At 29.7% G+C, this 13,604-nt stretch overlaps 1 protein-coding gene across 1 annotated transcript; it reads left to right on the forward strand.

Moving 5' to 3' along the window:
- The first annotated feature begins 4,617 nt into the window (after positions 1-4,617).
- On the forward strand, positions 4,618-8,174 carry LOC105635533 (WAT1-related protein At1g25270). The gene is made up of 7 exons (XM_012218602.4): positions 4,618-4,864; positions 5,074-5,136; positions 6,477-6,593; positions 6,688-6,949; positions 7,174-7,332; positions 7,420-7,571; positions 7,839-8,174. The coding sequence occupies exons 1-7, from the start codon at positions 4,674-4,676 to the stop codon at positions 8,050-8,052; spliced, it is 1,158 nt and encodes a 385-aa protein (XP_012073992.1). The 5' UTR covers positions 4,618-4,673; the 3' UTR covers positions 8,053-8,174.
- Positions 8,175-13,604: the final 5,430 nt, after the last annotated feature.

Below are 13,604 nucleotides of genomic sequence, written 5' to 3' on the forward strand. Positions count from 1 at the left end.
TTTTTGTTAATAAAATAGACGGGACATAAAATAAACACATTTTTCCAAACCAAATATCATATCCCCTCATGCCCAGACACATACATTTGGAGTGTGAAGTTTATAGACACACATTTATAGGTGACCTAACATTGAAACAGAATATGTTCTGATATAATGTTAATAGAGTGATTCGATCTAACTCACTTTTAAAACTTAGCCAAATCAAAAAGAGGAGAATCGGTGAATGTTTGAATAAATATCTTTCCCAAATCAATAGGGATAAGAATTTTCAAGCTACATTATCTTGATTTGATTCGACTGAATGTCTATTCCTAATCACTATATCAAGATATTTGTTCAGAGACACTGATAGTGATGGAGAGAGAGGAGCTGGAGGGGCCATATGGAAATACGGTAATATTAGGGAGAAGTACCAAGGGTGCTGGCTCAGTGGTAAGCGTGTTTTTACTATTGTTTAGAGACACTGATAGTAGGGGTGGCCATATTACCGGAACCGTCGGTTCGAACCGGTCCGGAACCGTAATCGAAACTGGTGAGAATCGGAACCGGGCTGAACTGGAATTGAAACCGAAGATTTTCGGTTCGGTTTCGGTTTCAGATTTCTAGAACCGGAACCGGCGGTTCCAGAGAACCGGTCGGAACCGGACTGGAACTGCTGGTTCCCCGTCCGGTTAGAACCGCCGGTTCGAACCGGTTCGAACCGGCGGTTCTAGCCGTTATAAACTGTCAGGTTTGTTTTTTTTTTTTTTAATTTTGTTGTGAAATCTCTTAATTTTTTTTAAAAAAATAATTATGTTCAAGTCTTTAAACAAATAAATTTAATTGAAGTATTTTTTTTATTTTTTAGGTGTATTTTTTAATTTTTTATGTTCAAGTATTTTTTTTTTAAAAAACCAGTTCTCATTTCATTTAAAATTTAAAATTATGCGATTCGCCAGAAAACCGATCTGAACCGTCCGTTTGGTCACCGTACCGGAACCGGAACCGGGGCCACCCTTAACTGATAGTGATGGAGAGAGAGGAGCTGGAGGGGGCCATATGGAAATACGGTAATATTAGGGAGAAGGACCAGGGGTGCTGGCTCAATGGTAAGCGTGTTTTTACTTTGAAGTAACTGGTGCAATTTTTTGTTTTTTTTTAAACCACTGTTATTTTAACCTTATTATTAGGGGATGACTAAATCCAGCTCGGGATTTAATTATAATTAAGGTTCTTCACTCCTCTATACAGGGATATTTAGTGAGAATCGAACGCGAAAAAGCTTTTCACATACCCGGTCTCATTGACGGAGCCACCTATAATTGAGAGGGTGCACACGCACCCCCTGATTTGAAAATTTTTTCTAAACAATTATTAATATATTTATAAAGTGAATATCTTAAATCGTTATATTTATAATCTGTGAATACCCTTAAATTAGTTTGAGTGTCTTTCTAAATATATAAAAAATTGAGTTGATGTTTCCAAGAGTCAAGAGCTAGTTAAAACCGAGAGACATATTATTTATCTATTAGTATACTCACTTATTATGTTAACATTAGTTTTACTTATTATCACTAGTTTTACTTATTATCACATCGACTGTAGAGGGAGCATTTTCTACAATGAAGATAGTGAAGAATCAATTATGTTTTCAAATATTAGATACTTGGATGGTTTGAAAATATGAAATTATGTAGAGTGCAATGTGATTTTTTTTTTTTTTGAAAAAAAAATCATGTAATTGTTTTTTTTTATTATGAATGAAAGTGGTAGATTTTTATTACATAATTCAATTTATTTTTAAATTTCTTATACTAAAAAATATATATTATACATTAGTGTCCTCCTCTTCCTAACCCTAGGGTCTTGGCTCTGCCACTGCCCAATCTACATTGTTAATTGAGCCACAACTCGTAGGTAGTAGATGATGTGTTTAATTTATAATAAGTGTTTAATTTATCTAATTTTAAAAGTTGAAGTATTCAATAAAATAATTTTGCAAGTTGATGTGTTTAATAAATGTAATTTTATAAGTTGAAGTGTTTAATAGATTAAAATAAAAGTTGAGAGTGCTACAAGATTAAAATAATAAAGTTCATGCGTAAATTTATGTATTCGGCTGTTTTCTACTATGCATCTAATTAAGCTTAATTAACTAAATTAATTTAGTCATTTGGAAATTGTTTTGGTGTGTCTCTTTGTTTCACATGATTGGAATTTTCTTGTCTAGACTAATTAAGTGTATGGTTGGACTAGCTGTACCAAAACATGACCAGGTACGTCCTTTAAAAAACAAAAATCCAATTTGTTGTTTTCAACTTTCCGGGTTCCCCCTTTAAAAAAGTTATTATTTTTTTTTTTTTCTAAAACCATCGGTATCCGACTCTATTACTACAAACCACCTTATTTAGTTTAAGATTTAGTCACAGTTAAGGCTCATCACCCATCTTTGCTGGTGTGTTTACTAGGGATCAAACCTCAGAACTCTTCCCACATGTTGTTAATTGAGCCACAACCCGTACGTAAAAACAAAATGTATTTATTTTGGCCTTTCTTCTAACTTTTTTTTCTTCCTGCATGAGTTATTTTTGTATAGCATAAATTATGTCAAAATGTAAGACTTTGAAGATCAAACGGGGAAAAACTTAACCTATATAGTTACGTAACCGCTTATTATTTGATGGCTCTCCTTAAAAGAGAAAATATTATATTTATTTCTTATACACTTATCATTAATTAAAAAAAAAAAAGACTAATATCATTTTAAAATTTATAGTTATTCTATTCTATAAGTGCTTTTTACAAATTTTAAAAAAAAAATGATATTAGTCTCTCTTACTGTTTTTCCCTCTTTTTTTCAATAAAAAGTTATTTAAACTATTATTTGCATTAATTATCGTTATTAAATTTGTCGGATCTATACACTTGGTGAAGATAATTCTTTCTCGAAAGCTGATGAATACACGCACGAGTTTCTAATTATAATTCTAATTCTTTTTTCTTAACTAAGAATTATTTGGTGCGTCATACATGCATTCACATATATAGTGAGATCAATCTGAATTTGAATAGACGAATCTCACATTATATGAGGGTATATTATATCAAGTTCTAAATACTATTCACTTCAATCCTTTTATTTGATAAATGCAATGTTCATTATAATTAATTAATTAATTAACTACCTGTGTTTACATAATATAATATTTTGTAAATTAATAAGTACAAGGAGAAATATAGTGAAAGGTTTTTTTTTATTGCAATAATGAAATGTGTGATCTTTGAGATTTAGAATATTAATCTAAATATTGAAAACTTTCAACTAGAGAATTCCCCAACTAATTTTAGGTTATGTACTTTTTATTTTTTTAATAAATGATGAAGGTATTATTAGGGAAATACTTATTTATGCTCTTATATAATATATATCTATTCTTATATACACCTAATTAATAGTTGATTGTCATTTTAAGTATGTCAAATCACTAAAATAAAATATCAACTTTGACGTTTTTGGCAAATTTAGTCAGTATTTTTAATATTATCAATTACTATCTTAGACTTATTTTTCCTTGTTAATTACAATCACTTTTCGGAGTACCTCCGTTTGTTACTTGTTTGGCCGTTCATTAGCCCCATAATACACCAATTCATATCCATATGGCGATTTTTTAGACTTTCATCCTTGCCTTTGGAGTCCTTAAAATAGAAAAAGTGCGTTGTTATAATCTTCGTTTCGTCTTACCATGAGCTTGAAAGAATTTAGTTCAGTTTTATAATTAATAGACTCTTACTGGATTCTTATTGAGCAATTCACACTATCAGCAATCTCAAGGTTTGCGAAGTAGGTTTCTTTGCTCCTAGAGTTGCACCACTTGACCACACCTAATCGGACTTTAAACAAAAGTCAGAATTGACAATAAAAAATAAGGACATGGTATTGATTGAAAAAATTAAATGTATTAGAAAAATTTGAAAAAAAAATCTCAAAAGTTCAAGTTTTTTTTTTTTTGTGATCAAGTCTTTTAAGTAATTATCACACTTTATTAATGATGCTTAACCTTTTCTTTTTCCAAAGGAAAGGATACATAAATTCTTATGTATGTCAATTATCATTATTATCATTATTAGATATATATACTTAGTGTAGATAATACATTCCATGGAATAATTTCTTAGATGTCTTACCACATCTCCAAGGATAAGGCTCCTTGGGAGGTCTATGGCTGACCGATATTGAACACCTTTTCCAATAAAATTAAGGCCGTCTTATAAGAAAACTAAAAAGAGAATTAAGTTAAATTCAACAAAATTTTGCTTTTGGAGTCAAGAAATGTTCTAAATTAATATTAGGTACCTTTATAAGAAACAAATTCCAATTTGTTTTTCCTTTAAAGATCATGAACAGTCACTTTTCAAACTCGCTTTTACTTGACTAAGCACAGACTATAAAGCAACAATGCATGAACATGTATGAGTAGATCAAAAACCGAAGGAATAGTTAATCATAACCTTAGAAGAAAAAGACCTTCCAATAAATCATAGCCCTTGAAAGTTATGTCACATCGTAACCTACCATGTCACTTTCCCACTTATAAATACAAAGTGGAACACCCAAAACCAAACAACAGAAAAAATAAATAATTATTTTCTTCTTATAATATATTTATATAATATTCTGTGATTTAATGAAGATTCGTAAGTTGGTGGAAGGGTGTAAACCAGTTATGATAATGGTGGTGGTTCAAGTGGCATATTCTGGTAATAATGTGTTATATAAACTTGCAGCTATTGATGGAATGAGCTTAAGAATCATTAGTGCCTATAGATTCATTTTTGCCACTGCTTTCATGCTTCCTCTTGCTCTTTTCTTTGAGAGGTAAAAATTAGTTTTCTTCTTCTTTTTCTTAATTATGTAATCAAAATTTTCTATTTTCTATTTTCTCTGGGTATGATAATATAAATTGTACATGCAATATGGACTAAACTCCACCAATGCTTCTAAAAATTAGATTTATGTATAATTTGAATGGAATTATAATAATTAATCATAAAAAATTAGTGCTTTTTCTCATTTGGATTTTACAGGAAGAATAGGCCTAAACTTACGTGGACGGTGCTCTTTCAAGCATTTCTTTGCGGGTTATTGGGGTATGTTACTGGTTTCCTCTTACACCTTCAATCTTATATTTTGGAACTTACGTACATATCTATGGGTTCACTCTTGACTTTGGGATTAGGTTAACTTAATATGTTTGTGTAGATGTGGGAATTTAAGTCAATAGTAAGGAAAATCTCTATTATTTTTTTTATTTTTAAATTATTTCTTCAATTGATAATAAATAAAAAATAAAAATTCATTATTTGATAAATGGATATCTTTTAAAAAAGTTAGAGTACTTTTAAAATAATAAACTAAGTTATTATTATTTTGTGACTTTTAATATAAATTTTGAAATAATTATAAATCTAAAAAACAAAGCTTTAAAAAATTGAACTAAAATTGTTTGACTAGAAATTGTTAATGATCTTTTTGTCAAAAAAAGAATATAAGATATAATCAAAATCAAAGATAATTTGTAATTGTACAATAAAAAAATAAATTTGTTCAAGAGAATAATTAAATTTAATAAATTTATATGAGTGACTAATTTAGATTAAGTTAATTCAAGGCGACATTAATATATCTTTTATTTGTAATTTAAGTTGTAACCACAATTTAAATGCTATTGTAATAAAATATCAAAGTTCATGATGAATTTGACTTAATAGTCAAAATAAAATGAAATTGACACACAATAAAATTCAGGGTAAAGCAATGCATTAGCCTAAAATTGTCTTGATTTTTTTAACGGGTAAATCATCATGTCTCTAACCCGGAATGCACAACCTGTATATGTGCATTATGTATTTCTTGTTTAACCAAGCATTGAATAAAAGGAAATTACCAAATGTTTATAATAATGTTAGTAAACTTTTTGGGCCTAATGCATAAAATTTTTCACGTTTGGCTGATTTTCCTCGTGGCCTCTGAACTTTGTGAGATTTACGTATGATCATGTATTTTTATATTTCAGTCATAATTATGAAAGTGTAGAATCATGATAGGTCTCCTATAAAGTTTAAGAGGCCACAAGAATATAATCGCTAAAAATATATAGTCAAATTTATATATTGAATAAGAGGACTCAAACTCGAGACTTTTCACTCATCAAATAAGTGAGAAGACCAACTAGACTACATCTGGATAATATACATTCGCTCTTTGTTATTAGAAGGATAATTTTTTTTTCTAACGATGTATATTCGTCACCCATAAATAAAGTATACATAAGCATGCAATGATAAAAAACTTTAATATTTAAAATTTATCAATAATTAATGAAATGTAGAAGGAAATTTTAACATTCAAAACTTATAATGAATGATTATATATTAATGGTTGGTGATTAATTTTAATTATATTACCTACAATACCTATCTAATTGCAGGGGATCCTTGTTTCAAAATATGTACTTGAAGAGTTTGGTCTTAACATCTGCAACCTTTGTTTCTGCCATGTATAATCTTGTACCAGCAGTCACTTTCATCTTAGCCATCTCATTTGGGTAAATAATACTTGTTTAATTAATTTCTGTCTCTAACTCTTTTCTTTGTAATTGATGTCACTTAATGATAGTACAATATTGATAAATTTTTCAGGTTGGAGAAGTTGGCAATAAGAACCCTAGCAGGGAAGGCAAAAGTGGTGGGGACACTAATGGGTATTGGTGGGGCCATGTTGCTTACCTTTTATAAGGGAGTGGAAATCAACATATGGAAAACACAAATTGACCTCTTGAAGGATTATAAATCCAATGGTGATGGAGTAGTCCACTTGGCTTCATCTCATTCTAAGCATGCATTAGGCTGTTTGTTGGCTGTGGCAAGTAGCTTTTCCTATGCCTTTTGGTTAATCATTCAGGTGATTTCTACAAATTAACATTTCTTGGAATTTTTATTGTAATAATTTTCTTTTATTCCACTAAGAATAAAGGATTTAACACCAAAATAAATGTAAGTAACTATGCAATTTCCCTATCTAATGCTATCTAAAAGCAATGTACAAGAAAGATGCAAGATTGTAGCATTGAAACTACAAGTACAACTGGCATTAATTGTTATATAATCAATTTCATTTTGGTCCAGGCTAAAATGAGTGAAAGATATCCAAGTCCATATTCAAGCACAGCATTGATGTCTTTAATGGCATCCATCCAAGCATCTGTTTATGCTTTTTGCATGGAGAAAGATTGGAGTCAATGGAAATTAGGTTGGAATATAAGGCTGCTTACTGCAGCTTATGCGGTATATATTTTACCTTCATAAAGAAATATACATGTATTCTGAAAATTATAAATAAGTAACAAATTTTATGAAATTTTGAAATTATAGGGAATAGTAGTAGCTGGAGTGATGGTAACTCTGGTGATATGGTGTGTGCGCTTGAAGGGCCCCGTATTTGTCTCCATTTTTAACCCTCTAATGCTTTTATGTACTGCATTTGCCGGTTCTATGTTCCTTGACGAGAATCTACACCTTGGAAGGTATAGCCTTTGTCTTTTTCTTTTTCTTTTTTTTTTTTTCATTCATTTTTTCCTATTGAAATTAAGGGTCTCTTTGATATTATTTTAGTTTTTTATTTTTTTGTTGTTCAAAAATCAAAAGAAGTTTATAGCTTTTTCATTTTTTATTTCTTATAATCTAATTATATGCTTTCTTTAAAATTTTGGTAAAGAATAAAGTATTTCTAAATCTTAATGGAGGATAAATAAGTTCATAAATTTTTCATTTTTATGTTTTAATGATTGCAGCATATTAGGGGCAACAATGATAGTTTGTGGATTATATGCGGTGTTGTGGGGAAAAAATGCAGAGATGAAGAAAATGTCTCAGCTTGTTCTATCAAAATCAACCTCTAAAGAAGCAGAAACAATAGAGTTGGTTATTTCTCCTCCCAAAAATGGCAATTGCAAGAACAGTTCCGATGTTCAAAATTGCAATGGTGATGATTTATCAGAAAAATAAATGCTTTATGTAATTATCTTCAATGCATGGGTTAGAGATTAAAGCTTTGGATACTTACATATATGGTATTCTGTCTTTGTTTTGTTTTTTATATGATAAAATTTTGTTGCGTTTGCAAATAATTGTGGAATTGTTGCAATATGTCCCAGCAAAAAATTATAGCCTTTCCAACAGTAGTGCTCAAGCAAAGCAGGGATTGATGTAGAAATGATGTCCAGACGCATGTACGCACAGACCCTTTTATAATTCTATTTTTAGCTATGAGCCTATGAGTTTCACATCACGTGGCAGATTGCTTCTTGCTTTAAACTTCTGGCAATGAAGCAATTTGTTTACATAACATGCTATGAAATTAATTCTTCTTTGGTTTTTCCTGCATGAAAAAGGAAGTTCATTAATTCTTCTTTTCCACCTGGTGTGTATATAAATGGCATGAACGTTAGCGTCATATGATAGTTTCACGTTCAAATGCATATTATGGCCTCCTATACTTTATTTAACATTTTTTCCGTTTGAAATTTATTTTAGTAGTGGTAGCATTACTTTTTATAATACTACCCCTTTTTTAATATACTAGTTCTTTTATGATGTACGTTCACTTTGACTTTACTCGGACTTTACTCGTTATGTACTCGTTTAATTTTATTATTTATATAATATTAAAGTACAAATTCTTATTTAGATTAAAATAAATATAATGATTAATTAATGTTGCACTTTATATATACAATGAATTTTGTAACATGTCTTGTATTGTAATATCTAATTGAAAAGAAAATTATGTTTCTGTTTCTCCCTTTACTCGTTATGTACTCGTTTAATTTTATTATTTATATAATATTAAAGTACAAATTCTTATTTAGATTAAAATAAATATAATGATTAATTAATGTTGCGCTTTATATATACAATGAATTTTGTAACATGTCTTGTATTGTAATATCTAATTGAAAAGAAAATTATGTTTCTGTTTCTCCCTTTAATAATATATATATATATATAATTTAACTGTTAATTAATTATATAAAATCACTATAAATTTACAATTATCATACTGCAAAATATTCTATAATTTGGTGATGCTATAACATTAATCTAATAAACCAAGACTTACTCTGCATAGCCACAATATAAGATATGGTTTTAATCTCCACATTAATTATTTTTGTCGGATGTAAGTTAAGCTCAAATTTTATCAATAGCATATAATATTTTAGACTATGTCTTTGTACAGAATCCAAAAATAAATTACTTAAAGTTTTCAACTCCACATGGGAATCAATATGTAAATTTGTAAACAACAATATCAATAATGAAATGTACTCTATCAAGTTTAAAAAACATATAAATAAGATCAAATTCAAAAAGTACAAAGTCATATATAAAAAATATTTGGAAAAAACATTAAAATTTTAAAGGTCTAATTATCTTTATATCTATTTAAAAAAAACATATCCAATTAAATCATAAAAGAATTAAATAAAATTTTTTAAGTTTCAAAAATAAAAGAATAAAATATTGAATAAAAATAGAACTCTTGAATTTTCCCTTTATTTCATTTTCAATAGAAAAAAGTCGAAAATAAAAATGATAGTAAATTCAAATATCTATATCCTATTTTTTCAAAAAGATTTCATTAGAACTAAAAAGAAAAAACTCTCTTTTTCTTTATATTTGTCAAATAACATAACTGCAACTTCCATTGCTTTTGTTAAAGTTAAAAAATATTAAAATACAATAATATGTAAATGATTCAAACAAGTGTAGACCATTCTCTTTAAAAAAAATCAAAAAACGAAATAATATATTTAAAAAAAATTTATTTTAATTTCATTATAATTAATTAATATCATCTAATAATAATGTGTTTAATCATAATTTAAAAAATTCAGAACATAATAAATAATAGAATTTAAGTTTCATTTTCAATAGTTCAATTAAGATTTTCGATTTACCTTCTAAAAAGCAATATAAAATGAGAACATATGATTAAAAACATAAAAAACTATTAATTATAAAAATCAATGGACTATAATATTACAAAATCAAATAGAGAATATATATACATATACATATTTTCTCAATTAAAAAGCATAAAAAATCTACCTAAAAAGATATTCAAAAGTATAAATAGAATTTATTTTTTTCGATTAAAAAGCATTAAAAATAGAACTAAAAAGGATCTTTAAAAGGATAAATAGATTATTTTCTCCTATTTAAATGCATAAAAAAGTAATTAAAATGATATATTAGGACTTCCAAATTAAACTAATGCTACTTTAGAAAATCTCATAATTCCCTCCTCTATTTCCAAATGTATATAAATTATATATTATAAATTATTTTATTATCTATTAAGTTGAAGAGAGCAAAATAATGCATATAATAAATACATGAAGTATGTAATATGTATTTAGCTCTAACATTTAATTTAAATCTTAAATTGAATAAAATTAAAAAACATATATAGTAAATAAAAGAATTTTTAATTTTCATGTATAACCTTATTATATAACATTAAAATAATTAAAAATAAAATATATTTGTTAATATATAGTTAACGTTAATTATCTATTAAGTATAATATTTAAAATAAAATTTAATTGGTATATAGTTAACGTTAATTATCTATTAGGTATAATATTTAAAATAAAATTTAATTGATCATCAATAAAGTTATTTTAGAATATTTTAAATTTCATTAAGGGCATTATTAGTGAAATACGCTGAATTTTTATCTTCGAAACCTTTCAATTTTTATTAAATCAAAAAATTGAAAATTTTGACCAAATGGGCTGTACATGAAATACAATCTTAATTCAAGCCCAAATTTTCGAGTTGGGCCCAAGCCCAAAATATATTATCAAAACTTTCAATTTGAGAACACTTAAAATTTACAATGAAATAAAATGGAACTCCAGCTACTCATTGATTACGAATGTATGTATATGTATGTAACTACTATATAAATTAAATATCTTAAAATCGAGGAAATGTTACGGGACCTAACTAAAATAAACCGAACCGGACTCAGAAATCAAATTGATTTTTCAAAAACCACACGAATAACCTGCAAACCAAGCAAATCGAGCCAAATCATTGAATCAGACCAAACCGGTTCGAATCGAACCGGAATGGTCTAGAAACCAACCTACTTTCTTTCTTTTTCTCCTTTCTTCTTCTTCTTCTTCGCGCAGGAAAAGGTAGCACCGCTCCTCCTCCCTTAGCCCATTTTCGGCCACTATCCGACGCAAGGGAGGTGGCGCTCGACTTCCCTGGAGTCTCCAGTCCATTTCCCAGCCTTACCTCACTCCGATCGGACCTCCAGCGACGCGAATTAGGGCCGTCTCCTCCGGCAGTGCTACTCTTCGGTCTTAGGCGCGTCTCCGCCGATTCCAGCAGCTTGAGGTCGAGGGAAATGTCTCGATCGACTCCCCCCTTCCCGGAGATCTCTTTTCCCCCATCAATTCCGGCGATGAAGCTCGGATGATGGAACTGCCATGATTGGCAGTGGCGAAGCCACTATCAAGGCCATTTCCGGCCAAGACAGGCACACCCAGTTCAAATGGAACATGCAATAAGATTTTGAGCATTTTGGTATAAATATTGTTCATTTTTTGCCACAGTCGATTTTCCGTCGACGAAGGCGGTCCGGTGACTGGCTGGCGACACTCCGGCGAAGTGCCGAGAGACAGAATTCGCTTCTCTTCGTGCTGATCACGGAATCGTCGCTCGATTCTCAATTGGTACGCTCTACGATTCAATTCTCAATTTTTGTAGATAAAGAATTAATTGATAATGAATTTAATTGAGTAATTAAGTAAATTAAATTGAATAATAAGAAATTAAGTTATTGGAATAGCTTAAATATATATAGAACATTTATAGTCTTTTGTAAATAAATTAGATTGGTTAGTATGCGGTAATTGTCAAAGTAAGCAACATAAAGAGACTAATTGTCAAAGTGAGCAAATTAAGGAGACTAATTGTCAAAGTTAGCTAAATACGGAGACTAATTGTCAATCAAATTAAATCACAGCTAATCTCTCCTTACCTTCAGGAACAATTGTCAAAGTGAATTTGGTTTTAAGCTACACTTGCCTAGTATAGATGCAATTCATGTATATAAATAGGCTTGTAATGTGCAAAATAGATATTGAGGAAAATATTGTTTATTTCATTTATTATCATGGTATCAGAGCTTGTATAATTTTTCCTCTCATCTTTGATTGTCCAATTGTTTTTTTTTTATTTTCAATTCAAATTCATAAAATGGAGGGAAGTCAGTCTGAATCCATTTCTGTTAAATTCAATGGGACCAACTTTGCTCTTTGGGAATTTCAATTTCGAATCTTTGTTGAAGGGAAAGGATACTCTGGTATTCTTGATGGATCTCAAAAGGAAGAAGGTACCACAGAAGCCAAGCTACAAAGGAAAACAAAAAAGGCTCAGGTTATCACTTGGATTCTAAATTCTGTGGAACCTAAAATCACACTCAGTCTCCGATCATTCAAAACTGTAGCAACAATGTGGAAACATCTTCAAGGAACTTATTCTCAAGTGGATCAATCAAGGCAATTTCAACTTGAATATGAAATTGCTAATATCAACCAAGAGGATAGAGATATTCGTGGCTTTTATATTGAAATTTTAAAGCTATGGACAGAACACGATATGATATCTTCTTGTGTTATTTCTGATATTGCATATTCAGAAATTAAGGCGGAACGCGATCATGCACGAGTGATGCAATTCCTCATGAAACTTCGACCAGAATTTGAGAATGTCAGGGCTACGCTAATTAATCGAGGAAATTTGAGTATGGAGTCTGCTCTTGGAGATCTTATTCATGAAGAAACAAGGCTGAATACTCAGATTCAGCTAGACAACAAAACCAACTCAGTAGATGCAGTCTTTATGGCTTCATGTGGTAAGTGTTACTCAAAACAAAAGACTACAGGGAAAGCAGGTACTCAATGTCGATATTGTGGTAAACTGGGACATGTGCAGTCTCATTGTCATAAGCGCAATATATGCAACTATTGCAAAAAGCCAGGACACATTATCTTGGATTGTCACATATTGAAAAATAAGAATGGTCATTCAGCATTTATTACAACGAGTAATGATGGAGACAGTGCCAACAATAAAGAAACTCTATTTTCATCAGACACAATTCAAAAGATGATTCAAGATTCAGTGCAAGCAGCTCTTCCAGGTGCTCTTTCTTCTGCCTTCTCTGTTGCTGGGTTATCAGGTAAAGGAATTAAATCTGTGTCTTGGTTCTTTGACTCTGCTGCCTTTAATCATATGTCTGGTCAAAAACATATTTTTTCTAAACTCAAGCCTTGTTCTTCGAATGATTCAATTACCACAGCCAATGGACGAAAATTACCTATAAAAGGAATTGGCACAATTTGTTTATCCATTGAGTCTAAGAAATCCATTTGTTTACCTAATACTCTTTATGTCCCACGTTTAATAGCCAACCTTATTTCTATTGGACAATTAACTGACCAAAATTGTGTGGTAAAATTCTCCCCTGTTGGTTG

This window comes from Jatropha curcas, chromosome 6 (genome assembly GCF_041381405.1).
Source record: "Jatropha curcas cultivar XTBG-Jc1 chromosome 6, XTBG_Jcur_1.0, whole genome shotgun sequence".
NCBI classification, from domain to species: Eukaryota; Viridiplantae; Streptophyta; class Magnoliopsida; order Malpighiales; family Euphorbiaceae; genus Jatropha; species Jatropha curcas.